This window comes from Echeneis naucrates, chromosome 20 (genome assembly GCF_900963305.1).
Source record: "Echeneis naucrates chromosome 20, fEcheNa1.1, whole genome shotgun sequence".
NCBI lineage: Eukaryota > Metazoa > Chordata > Actinopteri > Carangiformes > Echeneidae > Echeneis > Echeneis naucrates.
The window spans coordinates 2,568,431-2,584,009 of record NC_042530.1 but is presented as its reverse complement, the minus strand read 5'-3'; the positions used below and the strand labels follow the sequence as shown (position 1 = coordinate 2,584,009).

General features: G+C 41.1%; 1 protein-coding gene across 2 annotated transcripts in view; it reads right to left on the bottom strand.

The window, feature by feature from the left end:
* The window catches only part of LOC115061153 (collagen alpha-1(XVIII) chain-like), a 45,987-nt gene extending 31,420 nt beyond the window's left edge, over positions 1–14,567 (bottom strand). For both annotated transcript variants that reach the window (XM_029529419.1, XM_029529420.1), the window contains exons 1-2: positions 14,431–14,567; positions 14,256–14,338 (exon numbers count right to left, since the gene is read on the bottom strand). In XM_029529419.1, the coding sequence (XP_029385279.1) occupies positions 14,256–14,338; positions 14,431–14,441 (94 nt within the window). In that variant the 5' untranslated portion in view covers positions 14,442–14,567. The remainder of the gene's footprint in view (positions 1–14,255; positions 14,339–14,430) is intronic.
* Between the last annotated feature and the right edge of the window lie 1,012 nt (positions 14,568–15,579).

Genomic DNA, 15,579 nt, shown 5'->3' with positions numbered 1-15,579 from the left:
ACTGATGCACAAGAGTCCTGAGCTTAGCTCAACCAACATCCTGAAGTGAACTGAAACTGAGTCACTTGGCACCACCGACGGCTACTGTGACCTGGGTGGAGCTCTTGGTGCTGGTAGTTACTTCTTATCACCAGATTTCCAGTGTAAGCAACAATCAGCTTCAAAAGACCCACTCGGAAACCGCCTGCCTCCAACATCAGTTGCTAAATTGGGTCAAAAGCACGTCCAGGTTCAACCCACAAAGCAAATGACCCCATTTCCTGATCCCAGTGTCCTACAACTACCGAGAACACTCAGCAGCTGTTAGCTTCATCTGTCAGGTCAAAAATCAGGTCGAGCTTATTGCCTTGTTATTTTAATTTAAAATCCCTCTTGTCTCTGAGGTGCTTGGAGTGACGTAGCCCCAACAAAAGCCAAGCCTTTTTAGGAGGGCTCCTTAGGAGGTGGACAACTATTTGTTTCATAAGTTGTTTAGAGAGTCTGTTTTCTTCTTGCTGGGCATGGGGCGGTGCTCCGTTCTGGTTGTCAGGGAGGGCAAACTCGGAAAAGAATGTGAAATGGTCTAATCTGCAGGACTTAGACAGTAGAGGGCATGCTGAACTTGACATGAATTCAAGAGGTTACGAGAAGAAAGCAGGTTGAAAAAGAAGGAAGATGACAAAGCAAGTGGCAGCTTAAGAAAACAGTGAATATGGAGGGCAAGATAAGAAAGAGGCTCTTGAAAGCAGAGAGAGCACTCTAAAAGGTAAACACTGGGATCTGCCAGCTCTTATTCACTTTGTAAAAAGATTTTTATCAGGTATTAAAGGGATGTCTAACAGTTTTGTTGCTTGTGCCACGTGTTCCTCTTTGCCTCTGGTCTTCACAAATTCTGATTTCAATTTAAAAGAAACACAACACGGACAAACAGCCGTGTGCTAGTTTCTCAGCTTCAGAGCCAAGATCCCTACAGTGCTGTTTTTTATAATATTCAGTGTAACGGTCCAGCTCTTCAGGAAACCCCAAAGCCTTACTCCGGTCCATCTGCTCAGCACGACGGACGCATCATTTTTTTTTGTTTTCCAGTCAATTCTCCTAGCTTACAGCATGTTTTTATCTGCCATGAGTATATATAACTCTGCAGAGAACATCTGACTTGTGTCTCCACAGAGTTGACTCGTCAATGAAAGCTTGTTTTGTGTTGCTTGAAGTCAGGCTTGGCCCAACATACGGAAAAACTATGTTGAAAAGCAGAGGAGGTATACCCTCACTTCAACAGTTTGAAACCTTTAGAGTCGAGATGAAACAAACTGGGTAAAAATCATTATGTTATTACTGGCTCCGGCGTCTGCTGCTTCATCATGTTGAGCATAAATTTGAAAATGAGTGGCAAACGTGGAAGGGAGCCAGTGACCTTGCAAGCCCCGTCTCTTCCTTATTTTAAGTGCAGCAAAGAGAGACAATAAAGAAGACTGAGTGTTGCAGCCAATGACAAAGGCACCGATAGCCCCGAGTGCTGAAGTCTATTGTTGCAGTCAGTCAGTCTGAGTGAATGAATGTAAAGCAGATCAATGCTAAAACAAAGCATGGCCGCTATTAAAACCGCTGAACCTGAAGCTACAGCATCCTCCTTTTTCAGAATGTCCTGACTGAGTATTTGGGTTTGATTACTTGTCAGTGAAATGCCAGAAACCCCAAACTCTAATTATCTGACATGGCATCTTGCATTATTTCTTAGTTGAAAATCAAAGAAGCTGTCAAACTGCAGTTATTAATCTTGACACTTTCAGAAGGGGACCTATAAAAATCTGACATTTTTATTTGACAACTTAAATCAATTAGTCATTAAATTGTTGTTTAACTAAATGGCTGATGAGCACCTCTTCATTAATTATTGATCATTATCATTAATCAGTGAAAATCAGTGTCTGATGTCATCACTGTCTTTCATATAAACAGAACATTTACTGTCCTGAGCGGAAACGCTGTAATGGTAGTTTAATTAGCAGAAAATCTGCTGCATTAGAAAAAAAAAAGCAGAAAAGGATGCTGTTAATTCTTTACTCCTGTACATTTTGCACACACACACACACACCCCTCCGTCTAATAATGAATGGTCTTGGTGCTCTGCAGAATGAGGCGTTTGATTTACAGAGCCATTGTTGAGGTAATTTAATCCAGAAAGAACTGTTCCAGGATTCAGCTCCTGACGCTCTGAAGATGTAAATGTGTGTGTGAGTTACTGCACGGGCATAAAACTTTCCAGATTTAGAAGCCGGCCTTTCCACTTGCTCGCAGACTCCCTCTAACAGAGGAGATTGCACGTGGATGTTAGCCTCCATAAAAATCCTCAACACGTACCTGCTGGCCCCCAGACAGCCCCTTTCATCCCCAACAGATCCCTCATCCAAGCCACTGCTCTAAACAATCACAAATGTTCCAATTCAAACTGTTTCATTCAACAGTTTACCAAAATAACTGGATATAAATATGCCTTTCCTCTGAGAAATTAGTTCCAGCCTGTCTCTCGCACTGTCAACACGTGCAAATTGCTCACAAATGTTTTGTGCACGGTGGCGGTGGTAATACGTAAACAAGATGCTGCTTCTGTCTGATTTTACTGATTTTTCTGGGATGCTTTGATCTGAACATATTTATGTCTTTGTGTGCTGTTCACTACCGGGGGGATGCTCATCAACACAGACTCAGGCCTGAATTGATCAGGAAAATATCACACTACAGAGAGCACATCTGTATAAATCTGTGTCATTGCAGCAACTCTTTTAAAAACACTAGAAATGAAAATGAGGATTTTTCCTCTTTTTATATCTACTATGTCCTCGTAGTCTCTCTCCGGTCCACAACCTGCACGTTGTGTGAAGGTAAAATGCTTCAATACGCCTCTTCCACGATGAACTAATGTAAAATAGCATAAACATAAACTTAAATCTTCCAGTCTGTGGTGGGATGGGATCAAATTTGTTTTTGTTGAAAGCTGCAAGAGTCCCATCTTGTACATTATTTAAAGGCTGTTTGGCTCACAAATGTGGTTGCACAGTATTTACAGCCATCAAACTCTTGGAGACCGGATGAACCAGGCTCAAGTTCACTTCTGTGCTTTCTGAGAGTGAGATTACAGTTTAGCAGAGTTCACGGTATCCTTTGGTCGTATATATTTTCCAGAGAGCTTTCTAAGCGGAACATGACCACAATTCTTCCACTTCATAAACTTACAGACCTCAGCCACAACCCTGACAAACACCAATCTGTCCTTCAGGTCTACAAGGCAAGCCAAGGCTGCAAAAATAATAATAATAATAATAATAATGATGATGAGGAGGAGGATGATGATAGTGTCCGTCACACTCGTCTTGTTCCAGACCATTACATGTGCGTTATATCATCTGTTGGCAACTTCACAGCGAGACCTTGAAGCCTCTCAGCACACTTCATCTTGCATGGAACAGTGAGGTGAACTGTCAGCTTGAAAATGTTGTCATCAAAAACATGGCTGTGAGCAAAATGTGTTTACAGCTAAAACATATGTTATGGCATTTCCATCTGGTCAATAATAACACCAAGCAACAAACAAAGTCCTCCAGAGTTAACGATTCAGCTGATAAGTGATCTCGCTTTATTTTTATGGTGTTCTGTCTTTTTAACTAGAAATCCTGTGTCGTCTTAAAATGATTGCGCACCAAATCTTGATTGAAATCAACCAACAAGAGGATGCCACTTCCTCTGAAGGTGACTTCAATCCTCTCTGAAAAAGATATTAGCTTAGAAGTTTGGCTCTGCTGTATTCCATAAGAAGGAAAACATCAAAACAAAAGATAAAACTTCTGCTGGCATTCTGAGGTCTTGTGCTCAATAGCGCATCAAAAGTAAACTGATTTCCCAGTTGGTGTTGTTTTGCTGCGAGGAAATTGGGCTAGAGTTCATGTTTAGTATCTGCTGCCAGTGGGAGAGGATCCTGGAGCCGCCTGCTAAATGGGCAGAAATCTCCGCAGGTAACCACAACATCACATTATAACGCCTCTCTTCCTCGAGGCCATGTTGCCAGGTTTGACTCAGCTGTTAAAAGCTTGCTGACACAGGGCTGCCAAGTGCACTGCTCAAAAAAAGAGACAGGCCTCTTCACTGGGGGCAGGGACTTTTGGAAGAATGTTGCTGTTTGGTCTCGATTTAGTCCAGAATATAAAAACAGTTCAATACATAGAAAGTGCATCAGATTAGATAAATCATGGTTGCCAAAATGTTACATGTACAGCTGCAATGGATTAAAAAATACAATCCAATAGAGTGAACTGGAGAAAAACCGATGACCAGATGGACCGCAAAGGTTTGCCAGAAACACAGCAGAAAAAAATTGACCAGATTCTCGTTGTTGGCTGGAGTTAATTTCAGGCCATGCTTACCAGGGAATTGCCTCTAAACACCAGGATTTTCCATTTAAACTCCTGGTTGTGATGCTCTTGAGAACCACAACAGCTTGTTCTCAGCTGATTTCACTACAGTAAAAGCAGCTTCACGACTGACAGAGACTTTGTTTTGCTTCTTTTTTTTTTTTTTTTTATCTGATTTAGTTGCATTTGGTGCTAAAAGCAAATTCCTTAATCTGACAGTGTTGCCATTACTTCGGGCTTGTTGACTGATTTGGAAAGGAGCTACTGAAACAGCAAGGAAATGGCATTTTCTAAGTTAAATTAGGACCAACCTTTGCTCTACTCTCTGTGGGAGGTTGGACACCAGATATGTTTTTCCCTTTTTGGTAGAAGAAGCTGTTGAAAAGTATGGAAGCTCAAGTGGCACACAAAACAAAACAAAACAAAACAAACAAAAAAAAAAAAAAGCAAGTCCTTGTGATGTCTTGATTCCAATAAAATGGTCGTCTTGCTGCTGGTTCTTGTTGGTCCAACAACCCAAACAATTCAAACTAGTAATAATAACCAGAAGCCCGTGTTGAAGCATCGGGGAAACATCACGGTTGCTTTGAGGAGATAAAAAGGTGGTGAACTTGCTCTCACGTTTGAAAGCTTTTTGGAAAGTTGATCTGCTCAAAAGAGCTCGCTGAAGGTTTGAGCACCAGACCGTGATGTCGGATGTTGCCTGATGACAGCATTGTTCACCTCAGAGCTGGAGAGGAAGGAAGGATCTCTGAGGACACGGAGGAGGAATGCTTGAGGAAAGACCTGCTCTTACCACAGATAGTCCAATGTCATATTGCCAATGGTGACGATAATCCTTTGTAATTCTGGAGTGTTGTTTAAGAAAAATGTTTGGATTTTAACGATTTAATGACTTTTTAACTTGAATCTGTGAGATTAGAAACAGGAACTAACATTTCAGAGAACAAGGCCAGTAATGATCTGACCTCTGTTTTATTGCTGGACTCAAGTTGAATCAGCAGATTCAACCTGAGGTAAAATAAATGGATGTGAAAGTCATGTGAAAGTCATCAAAATGGCTGATTACTGCGGTGCCGTTCTGCCTGTCAGCTTCGGTACACAAACCTGATTCTTGTTTTTAACTCAGCTCTCTTTATTAAGTAAAGGCTCCACAGAACCTTTCCCTTTTACGTGACTTACAGTTTTCAATGACAACACCCATTTATTCGGCTTATCTTTCTGTTATGATATAATACGTCTGTTTTGTGTCCTCTCTTACAAATAAAGCTGTGGGATCACATACGAAGGAAGAAATAATTCAACACATTTTTCTACAATTTGGTCATTTATGTCTTTCAGATTCAGGATAAAGCAGATATATGAAACCACTCAGGAACATTCATTATCAGGATTAAAAAACATTTTGGGAGGATATTTATCCAACTGGAAGATCCAAACTGTTTTGACCATTTGAGTCACTTTCCTTTGAAATAAATTGTAAACCACTGACAAGTATAATTACTAGGAATTCACTAATGTGACCTTATGGTGTAGGATACCAGAAAAACACATTCCACACTCCAACACATATCACCCAGAGCCATCGGAAACAAATCTAATCTATGACAAGCCCACCACTTTGAACAGAGCTTCAGGAAGTGAAGAAACAAGTCACTGGATGTTTGATTTTCTTTCTGCGACCACACAAGCATGAAGTCGTGTTAGCAGCTCTAATGAATCAATTTTTACCAGCCCACCCTTTTCATGCAATACCACAGTAGCTAACTTTGGTACGATGGTGAAACTGAATATGCTTTGCAGCCTGGTGTGCAATCTCAACTGAGCGCATCCGCTTAAACTGTAAGAACATAAAAGTAATAGTAAAATAGTCTTTACTAGTAATCTTTACTATTACAATCTATTAAAAGGGAGTCAGTGCTTTTCTTTGGTGGAATACAACATCGACTGTGCTAAAGTTTCACACCATTCTTCAGGAATTTCTCAGCAGAGTAAATGGCACTTTTGCTGTTTCAAAAGAATGAGTTGTCATAAGCAACAAAAGAGAAGGAGCAACTTTCAAGGTAATGAGAAACAAACAATTTGTTACAGAGGGAGATATTTAAAGGAGAAAGAAGAAGAATTTGGAGGAGGTGCAGCGAGACAGATGTTTGTTGCTGTTTACTCATCAGCGGTGGAGAAACAATCAAGTAAATTAAGACCAAACTGTGAGGGTGGTCCATGTTGGGATTTTCAGACAGTGTGCATAGAAACCACGCAGCTGCAGATCAGCTGAGCACGCATGCACACACTCACACACAAACGCACAACACAAAACAACCATCAGCAACTCCACTAATCCCACCTCCCACTGGGAAGCAATCACAGCTCCCTCAGGGATTGTGTCAGTCGTTGACTCACTAACCAGATCAGCGTATATAGTTCTCCCCATTTCTCGTGCTTCAAGATGCCAAAGGAAAAAAAAAAAAAAAAAACATGCCTCAGTTATTGCTGTTACGATGACAGCTCCTGAGAAAGCCAATGAGAAGGAACCAAGTGTTTCCTGCTCAGACTGGGCAAATGCAGGCGGTCTTTGGAGTCCTTAAAGTTTTTTGGTTTTTTTTTTTTTGGCAGGGGGGGGGTTCCAAGGACCAGCAGCCATCTGACAAATAAAATAAAAAATAAAATAAAGGTTCAAGGTTGGGAAGACATGCCAGGGACGGTGCCTGAGCTCTGACCCGGGGTCACCTCACGGGATGGGAACACGTTATTTTGACCCAGTTCGATTTAAAAGAGAAGCTACGCAGACTTATGATAACCATTTAGATCATTTTCAGACTCTTACACTAATCGTACAAAAGTATTAGGACATCTTTGCTGAAGGTCTCTACAGCAGCGAGAGATGGCAATAAACTTTGGGTTTCCACATTTGGCCGTGCTGTGTATGCAGAAAGAGGACTGGGTGTGGAAGGTGACACATCAAAGCGTCAGGGCTTCTTGTAATGATTGGCTATTTGCAGATGATTAGCCAAACATCTAATAATGATTAGCTGAGTCCAAATAAAGTGTCACCTAACTAGCAATTAGCCAAACCGGAGCAGAGTGCCCAAACCCCAACATCAACATCCTGAACAAGCAAACAAACTGAGATCAGAGCACAAGGGAGGATAAAAGTGATATTTCAGAGTGAAACCGTCGTAAATCTGTTCTCACTGACAACTGCTTTGTCATTAGCGGAGCCTTCCTCCTCCTCCGGTAGACGCCACTGCAGGCTCATACATCTCAGGAAACAATGACTTTTTATGTCATAGCAGCATTTTAATTTAACAAGGATTAACAGAAACGAGGCCTCTCATAGGTGGCATGCTGCATGACGTGTAGGATGTGCCCTCTCGCTCTCCCTCTCCAACTCTGTCTGCCTCTCTCTGTGGTCTCCACACAGCTGAACAGACACCTGCTTGTTTCTGCTCTATCTTTCCGCCCTGACGGACACTTTCCAGCCTGTTACAGATTCCATGTTTTGCAAAAGCCAGGAAGCAGACTGCTCCCAGAAAAACAAACACACCAATTCATCCCACTTTACGTTAGCATAAATTGATTCCTATAGGAACGCAGGAAGAAAGTTGAAAGTGCAGAGTGCAGCACACAGGATGCACTGTCATTTACAGCTATGCCCTTTCCAGCTCTATCCACGTTTATGTGCAAACTTCAGCTCATAAAGAAGAGCTTTTTATTCATCCTGCATCATATTTAGAGGCCACTGAAGAGCCTCTGGGTCAAGGATACTTTATTAATGGATGGTGAGGTCACAGAAAGTGTTTCTCATTCACTTTGTCCCAGCTGGTCCAGAACTCTCTGGATGCCGGCCTGCTCCTCTACACCGTGCTGTGTAAAAACACCATTAGCTGCCTGATCAAAACATCTAGAACAGAGTGGAGCTTCAAGGCAGCTCGACCTCTGACCGATAGGTGCATGCTCAACATAGTGAGAGACGAGGCTTGTTAGATATCTGAAACTGCTGTTGAAGTCGATACTGAGTGAGTGCTGTGACATTATGGAAGCAGAGATGTAAAGGATAAATTTATGCAACAATGGAATGAAAAGCAGCCAGTGCAAAAATTAAAAATTAAAAATTAGAAGATGACTAGAGACAGACTGGAAATGCTGTATTGTTTGATCTGCATCAACCAAGATGAAAACAAAGGTTGAGGAGAGAAAACAGGACAAAACCAAATCAAACAAACTGTTCGCAGCTGCAGCGTTTGGAATTAAAGCTGTTTGATGGCCGAAGCTTTGATTGCAGTGACTGATGACTGAGAAAGATAAGTTAATGTAAGAATTAACAATCCATCAGAAATGTTCCACCAAAGCTGCTTTTCATGAGGAAAATGTGATGAGTTTGGATGAAACAATATTTAGATTCTTCCGCTAATCTCTTTGCAAAGTCTTTCTACAAATCCTCGTGGAGGGTTTTTACTGTGATGACTCATAAAAGGTTTCACAAGGCGAAAAGGTCAAAGTGACATTTGGTGCCGCACTTTGACCGTCCCATGCAGAAACTTTTCCGATACTTCACACATCCTGCGTTTGTCCAGCGTTGAAGAGTCGTTAATTTCACCCAACAGCCTCTGTCAGCGCACTGCGTCCAAAACTCGAAATAGTGGTTTGTTTTGTTCAGGACAAATTTAGCTGTTCCTGTTTACACTCCAGGATAATGCTCATGGTTTTAGTCACACGTATTGCTGTGGATTATCTGCAGATGCATCTATAGAGGAGGGGGAAGCCCTGAAACAGCTTCCCTCAACGTGTTATGTCAGCAGGACACTCACTAAATCTGACAGTGATTCTTTTACTGGTTTTACAGTCTTCAGTTTCCTTTTCTTAAACTTTTCCATAAATTCATAAGAAGCCCTCATTAAGGCTTTAAAAAGGTCACAGTGCAAAAATAAGCTCTAAGCAGGTCGTTGCGTGGGCGTCACAAAAACAACACAGTGAATCAATCATGAGAGAAATTACAAAGGAACCATATGAAGATAATAAGAGCTGTGATATCGGCGCAAATGGAAGTAAACAGGAATAATCTGGGATGCAGAAGCCATGTGCGACACAGTACGACCAGTACATCTTGAATCAGTTGGAGTCTGCTGACACACATGAAAGTATAAAACCGCCACAAGACGGCTTATGTCACCATCTCAGACACAAACAATCAGATAAATATGAAATCAGAAATCAAAACTACAAGGACAGTCTTAATTCCGATGTCCAACTCTGCAACGCTTTTTGGCAATAGAAAGGATAAACTGAACGCAAAACGCTAAACCGCTCACTGTCCACACTAACAGCAAACATTTATTTAATAGATAATTACTTGTAAGCATCTGCTATGCAAACTGTCCCAAGCATAGATATTACTTATGTAATTACCTCATGAAGTAGCAGAGGGCGCTTGACTCTCACACACAGCTGCAGAGTATAAACACACATTTACATGGTCAAAGAAACATCTGGCCAATTTTCCTTGTGTAACATGACGAAGTAGTCATGATATCCTCTGGTTGCTTTTTATTTGGTGACAGCTCTGGAGCTCTGAGCCCGTTATTGCGGATTTTAGGCAGGAAAGGCCTGCGTCAGTTACTTCAAACAAAAACAAAAAAGTAATTGAATACAGTGCATATCAGTGGACTCACCTGTGTCGCACATCATGTGGAAGATGGAAACTAACTGGACATTCATTCATTGGAAGATGTCAGAGACTTTAAAAGTCCATGGTCCTTGTTTGTTTTTTTTTCCCCTTCTTTTTTTAAAACTTGTGAAATTAATGCTGGAAAGTACTGAGCTTCTCACTGAAACTACACTTCTAATCAAAACCTGTCATGTTACTGAGAACCGAGGTCCAGATGACCTACATCGAACCGAAGCCAGAGCAGAATCTCATATGAATCATAGAGCATGAAAATCAGCACCAAACGGAAAAACATACTCATTACAATCTCATCTTACTTCTACTGACTAATCGGTTGTCAAGAGCCAGACTGCAGGTGTTTCTGCTGCTATCCGAGCTAGCTTTGTTTACCATGATTTATATTGGATTGAGCTCTTTCTCTTTATCTAATGTCGCAGCCTTCTCTACATCTTTTGTTCAGACACTGAATAGAAACTTTCTTCGTGTTCAGAAATCTTCTCCTTGTTCCACCAAGATAATGTTTTGTATGTTGTTTTGCTGTAAATGTTTTGTCTGTAAACTATTTAATATTAGAGTCAAAATCAGCAATACTTTAGTAATCCTCAGGGGAAATTTGGTAACTCACCATTATGCAGGTGAGAAATTCAGATTAATTCACAAATTAATTCACGAAACTTGTGAAGTGAATCTTTATTGATACATTTATATAATAAGCAGGTCATCAGTGGGAGTTGTTTATGGTTCATAAGACTGACCACTGCAGACACTGGAGTTATTCTTGATCCACATCTGGAGGAGTGGAGGGCTTTTAATCATTTCCACCATCTAGTATAAATCAGACACGCTGATAACTAAACCCCAGTCTCGAGACTTCATTTACAGGGTTTAATGGTTTGATTTGAAAGTTGTGACATGAAATTAACTTTCCTATAAAAATAAGTCAGCTGTGTTTTAGTAAAGCTTCCAATATGGCCAGTGTTGATGGAGCACAAGGGGGAGAAATAAGACTGCCGTTGGGTTTAATCTGGCACAAAAAGAGACATTATATCCTCCAGTGAATTTCTGCCTTTGCTCATTTTAACTCCATAAAGTTGTTATTGTATTTTTGTTTTTGTTTTTTTGAACCGGAGTTTAAAACTTTGAGTGTCCATTTTCTTGCGTTTAGCAAATCTGTTTTACATGTGAAACGAATGTGTGTAATGTATGACGCTGTTTAGTCCACCCTTTGGTTAAAATTGGTATATCACCAACACACTTGATACCTTTTTCTGTTCTCTAAGGACTCGCAGCATAATAGCCAATCAGTCTTTCCCTCTTAATTGGATTCAACAGCGACATTCACCAAGAGTTATATCGCCAAATCATCATATTCATTATCCCTAATAGCCAACTGTGTCCAAGAAGCTTGTGTCATTCCATTCGGATAATTACCAACATTGTTTTTTTATCATTAATTACCATGTGGACAGCAGATGGAGAACAACTTGCGCGTGAGTTTCCTCGTAGGCGTGGCATATCGGCACGTGTGTGTATGTGTGTGCACAGCGAAGCATGTCAGTGCATGATATCCATTAAGTAGAAGTGCTGATCCACGGAGTAACCCCAGGAGATCATAATAAGCATTGGGATGGTTGACATGTTGCTCATTAGTAAACAGCAGCTAATTCCCCGAGGTTGTGATTTTACGGCTCCTCTGTAGGATGAAAACCACGACTATAGCTGATATCTGGACCTTTAACAAAGTTAAGGGACAAAGTTGATTCATTGCTTTGTTTATTTGTTTGTGCGGCTTTGAACATTTAAAATATGACAGCTATTTCTTCTTTTAAATCTTTTAAAGCTTCCTTTGAACTTCTAACACAACCATGATAAATGCTTCATTCATTCATTCATTCATTCATTCATTTATTCATTACATTTCTTTGCATATGAAGCTGTCTTGCATGTTTTGCATGTTACCCATCAGTCTTCTGTTAACTCATCCATCATTGATTCAAATATGTGGCCAGGATTTCATTCATCTTATTCATACACTGACATTCTTGATCGCAGCTCTTTCCATTCATGCATCCACACTTGTGTTCATGCATTCACTCCTTTGGTGAGCAGAAGTCTGTCTTATTTATTTCAGATTTTATCCACTCACATTCATTCACGACCTTGTGTATGGAAGAATTGACTCATCTGCCCATTCATTCCAGTTTTTCTCTTTTTACTCTCATTGGTTTTCAACTGAATCATTAAAAAAAAAAAAAAAAAATCTATTAAGGTGTGAATTCGCCAGCGTATGTGTCCATAAATCTTTTCTCTAAAAACACCAGGACATGGACAGTTCTGGGAGGGCAAGCATGCACCACTTCATCCTAACAAAACTTGATGACCTTCATTTCAAATCAAGCACAGAAATGTCAATGTTGCCACGGAGACAGCTCTGTTTTCAAGAATATTTACAGCATGCAGCTTGGAAAAATTTGTCCCTGATGCTCTCTCTCTCGCTCTCTCTCTCTCTCTCTCTGGCAAGTGAGCCAGCATGTGCACGCGCACACACACAATTTTTTTCCCCCCTCTTGAAAAAGTGAATCATGGCAGACGATTATGAATATGGCAAAAGCACAAACAGCCTAAGAGTGGAGCCTCGTGCTTATCCAGCCTCTGCAGGATCTACAGCAGAGTCACACTTCAAAACTTTCCTTCAGCCGAACAGCAACCCGGCTCAGCCCACCTCCTCACACTCATTAATTGTTGAGTTCTCCTGAATAGCAAACGTGCATTTCTACAACTCGGATCACATTTCACATTATATGATAATTAGGATCTCATTGTAAAGTGGTTACAGTTTTTTTTTTCTTGCCACAAGTAGCCAAAGTGGTGTTTAATTTGAAATGTAAGACAATTGAGCTCAGGGGGGGCCACATCAGCTAAAGAGACCCCGTAATTATTGGACTGCCCACAAACAATGCAACTTTTGTGACATGGAGGTCCTTGTAGTGATCATAAGTCAAGATATCCACACACAGAGACACACAAACACACACACAGCTTCAAATGCCAATCTGGATTCCAGCACACTGACAGAAGCCCTGATGGTATATTGGCCTGTCTGTCTGAAGTCCTGGATGAAAACTAATAAAAGGAAGCTCTAAGAGACAATGACCTTCACATCTGACCACACATTGGAAAAAAATCTGTTGCCTTACATCATCTCCTCTGTCTTAATCATACACTGCTACTGAGTACACGGCCTGTCTGTCAAAGTGCACATTGGGAGGTTTTGCCTGTTTCCAATTGCAATGGAAAAGAAAATGTGCAGCTCTTCTCTGGGCTAATGGGGACCATGTTGAAGGGCCCTGATTGATTCATTAATCATGGAAAATAATAATTAATTAATTAAATAATACATTTAAGCTGTGAAAACAGTCAAAGACAACAAAGCACTGCGCAGGAGCTGTGAAAAACACACCAGTGGAGATATAATTGAAAACATCGTACAACAGCACAGGAGCCAGCAGGTATCCACTTTATGGACCTGATGGCGTGATACTGATCTGCAAGAAATGACTCCTGGGAGTTTGCAAAGTTTCCAAAAAGAGTTTGAAACTTCAAGTTTCACTCTGCGCACAATTACCAACCCCAAAGCCAGTATAAACACTTCATATATGTATATACAGTGACTCAACCCAATCCAGCATGAAGCATCCCATGGGATGCATGATCTTATCAAATGAGGGGGTCAGATGTAAATATGCATGTGCCCAAATCTTTCCGATATAGACTTCATAAGCTCACATGCTTAAATTAGCATCCACTTGTGAGAAAACAGATAAAATGCAGAAAAAATAGAAAACTTTACTCTCTAATATAATAAATCATAGACTTAGAATGTATCTGTGCTGCTCTGTATCAATGTGTCAGTAATGAACTTGAATATTTTGCACATGACATTTATCTGTATAACACCAACAAAGTTCCCAAAGTGTCACAGCAGCATTCATATGACCTGTCCAAATAAGACTGCAGGAGTCTGGTTATATTAAAGCATCCTTCATTGAGTCACATCACACTGTGCCTCAGTGTCAGAGTTCAAGAGTTCCATCATTCATATTCAGCAGATGAAAAGTCAGCCAGCCAGCATAAAAGTTCACCAACAACAGAAGAAACTCTTTCTGCCCGGCAGCATGCAGTCAACAGAGAGAGAGTGCACATACCGTCCAGCAGCTGATAGGCAGAGGAGTGACGGCAGAAGAACCGGAGGATGAGTAGAAATAATCCAAAGAACCAGGGAGGAATGCTGCACAAGAACAGACCTGAAGAGTGAGAAAACTGACTCAAAGTTAACTTGAAACAACTTCTTCATGCAAAAAAACAGCTGCTTTCATTTACCGTGAAGACATCTTCGGTGATGGGGGAGCTTAGAGGCGCCGTAAACTCGCCCTGTTCATGAATGAAAGAGATAGAGCAAGAGAGAGATGGACCTCACTCTGCCTCTCTCTCTCTCACTTGCTCCAACCTAAACTAAAATCCTGTCACTCTCCTCCTCCTCCTCCTCCTCCTCCCTCCCTCTGTCTCTCTCTCTCTCTGGTTCCCAGTTAAACAAAGGCAGCTTCAGTGAGTGGGGACTGGAGGGGCCCTTGCAAAGCTGAAATCTGACTCCTTGCCTCTCTCTATGGACCATCGCTTTCTGATCCAGCCCTCCCCTCAGACATCACAACCCCATATACAAATTAACACACTCCAGTTAAGTCCTCCACCCCTCCTCCTCCTCTTCCACCTCCTCCACCTCCTCCCTGCCGCTTCTCCTCACTGGTTCCTCTCACTTTCCCTGTCCCATAAAATAATGGAAGTGTGGTCTTGATCTCTGAGTGGAGAGGCATCAGGAGCTGCAGCATCAAGTCCAAATCTCTTTTTGAGTGAAGTAATAAAAATAAAAAGAAATAAATTAACTTAGATTGAAGCTAAAATTCAAAACAACTGAAACCAAAACTCTCCTAGTCACTCTTCTTTAAAAGAACTTCAACCTATTTTAAACAACCTAAAACAAACAAGCGGCTGCTAAATGCCAACACAATCTTATAATTGTTGACTGCAGGTTAATGGTTGGCAAAACTCAACCATCCCTCCTTCACGGTACAAATTTTTCTCACGCTGGCCCACATCCACATGTCCAGATTACCTTCATCCAAGCCTGAAACAAATCTGATGGATCCATTTTGATTTGTAAATATCACAAGGACATAACTGCTTCAACACAACGGCTTGAAATATGCCTGATCCACATCTGAATGACTGGAACTCTGACAGCCGTTCTTTCACCAATGAGCTTAACCTGGCCATAAAGTTAAGCCCGGACACAATGCAAGGGGAGATTCATTTCAAGATGGCGTTTTTGTTACTATCTACTAGGTACGATCATAAATCCCAGAGTGGGATTGCAAAGATTTTCCTTTACTTGACTGATGTGACACACCAATCCACCTGCTGATCTGACACTATCTCACTGTTGCACATTTCAAAGACCTTGAGGCGCTTTGA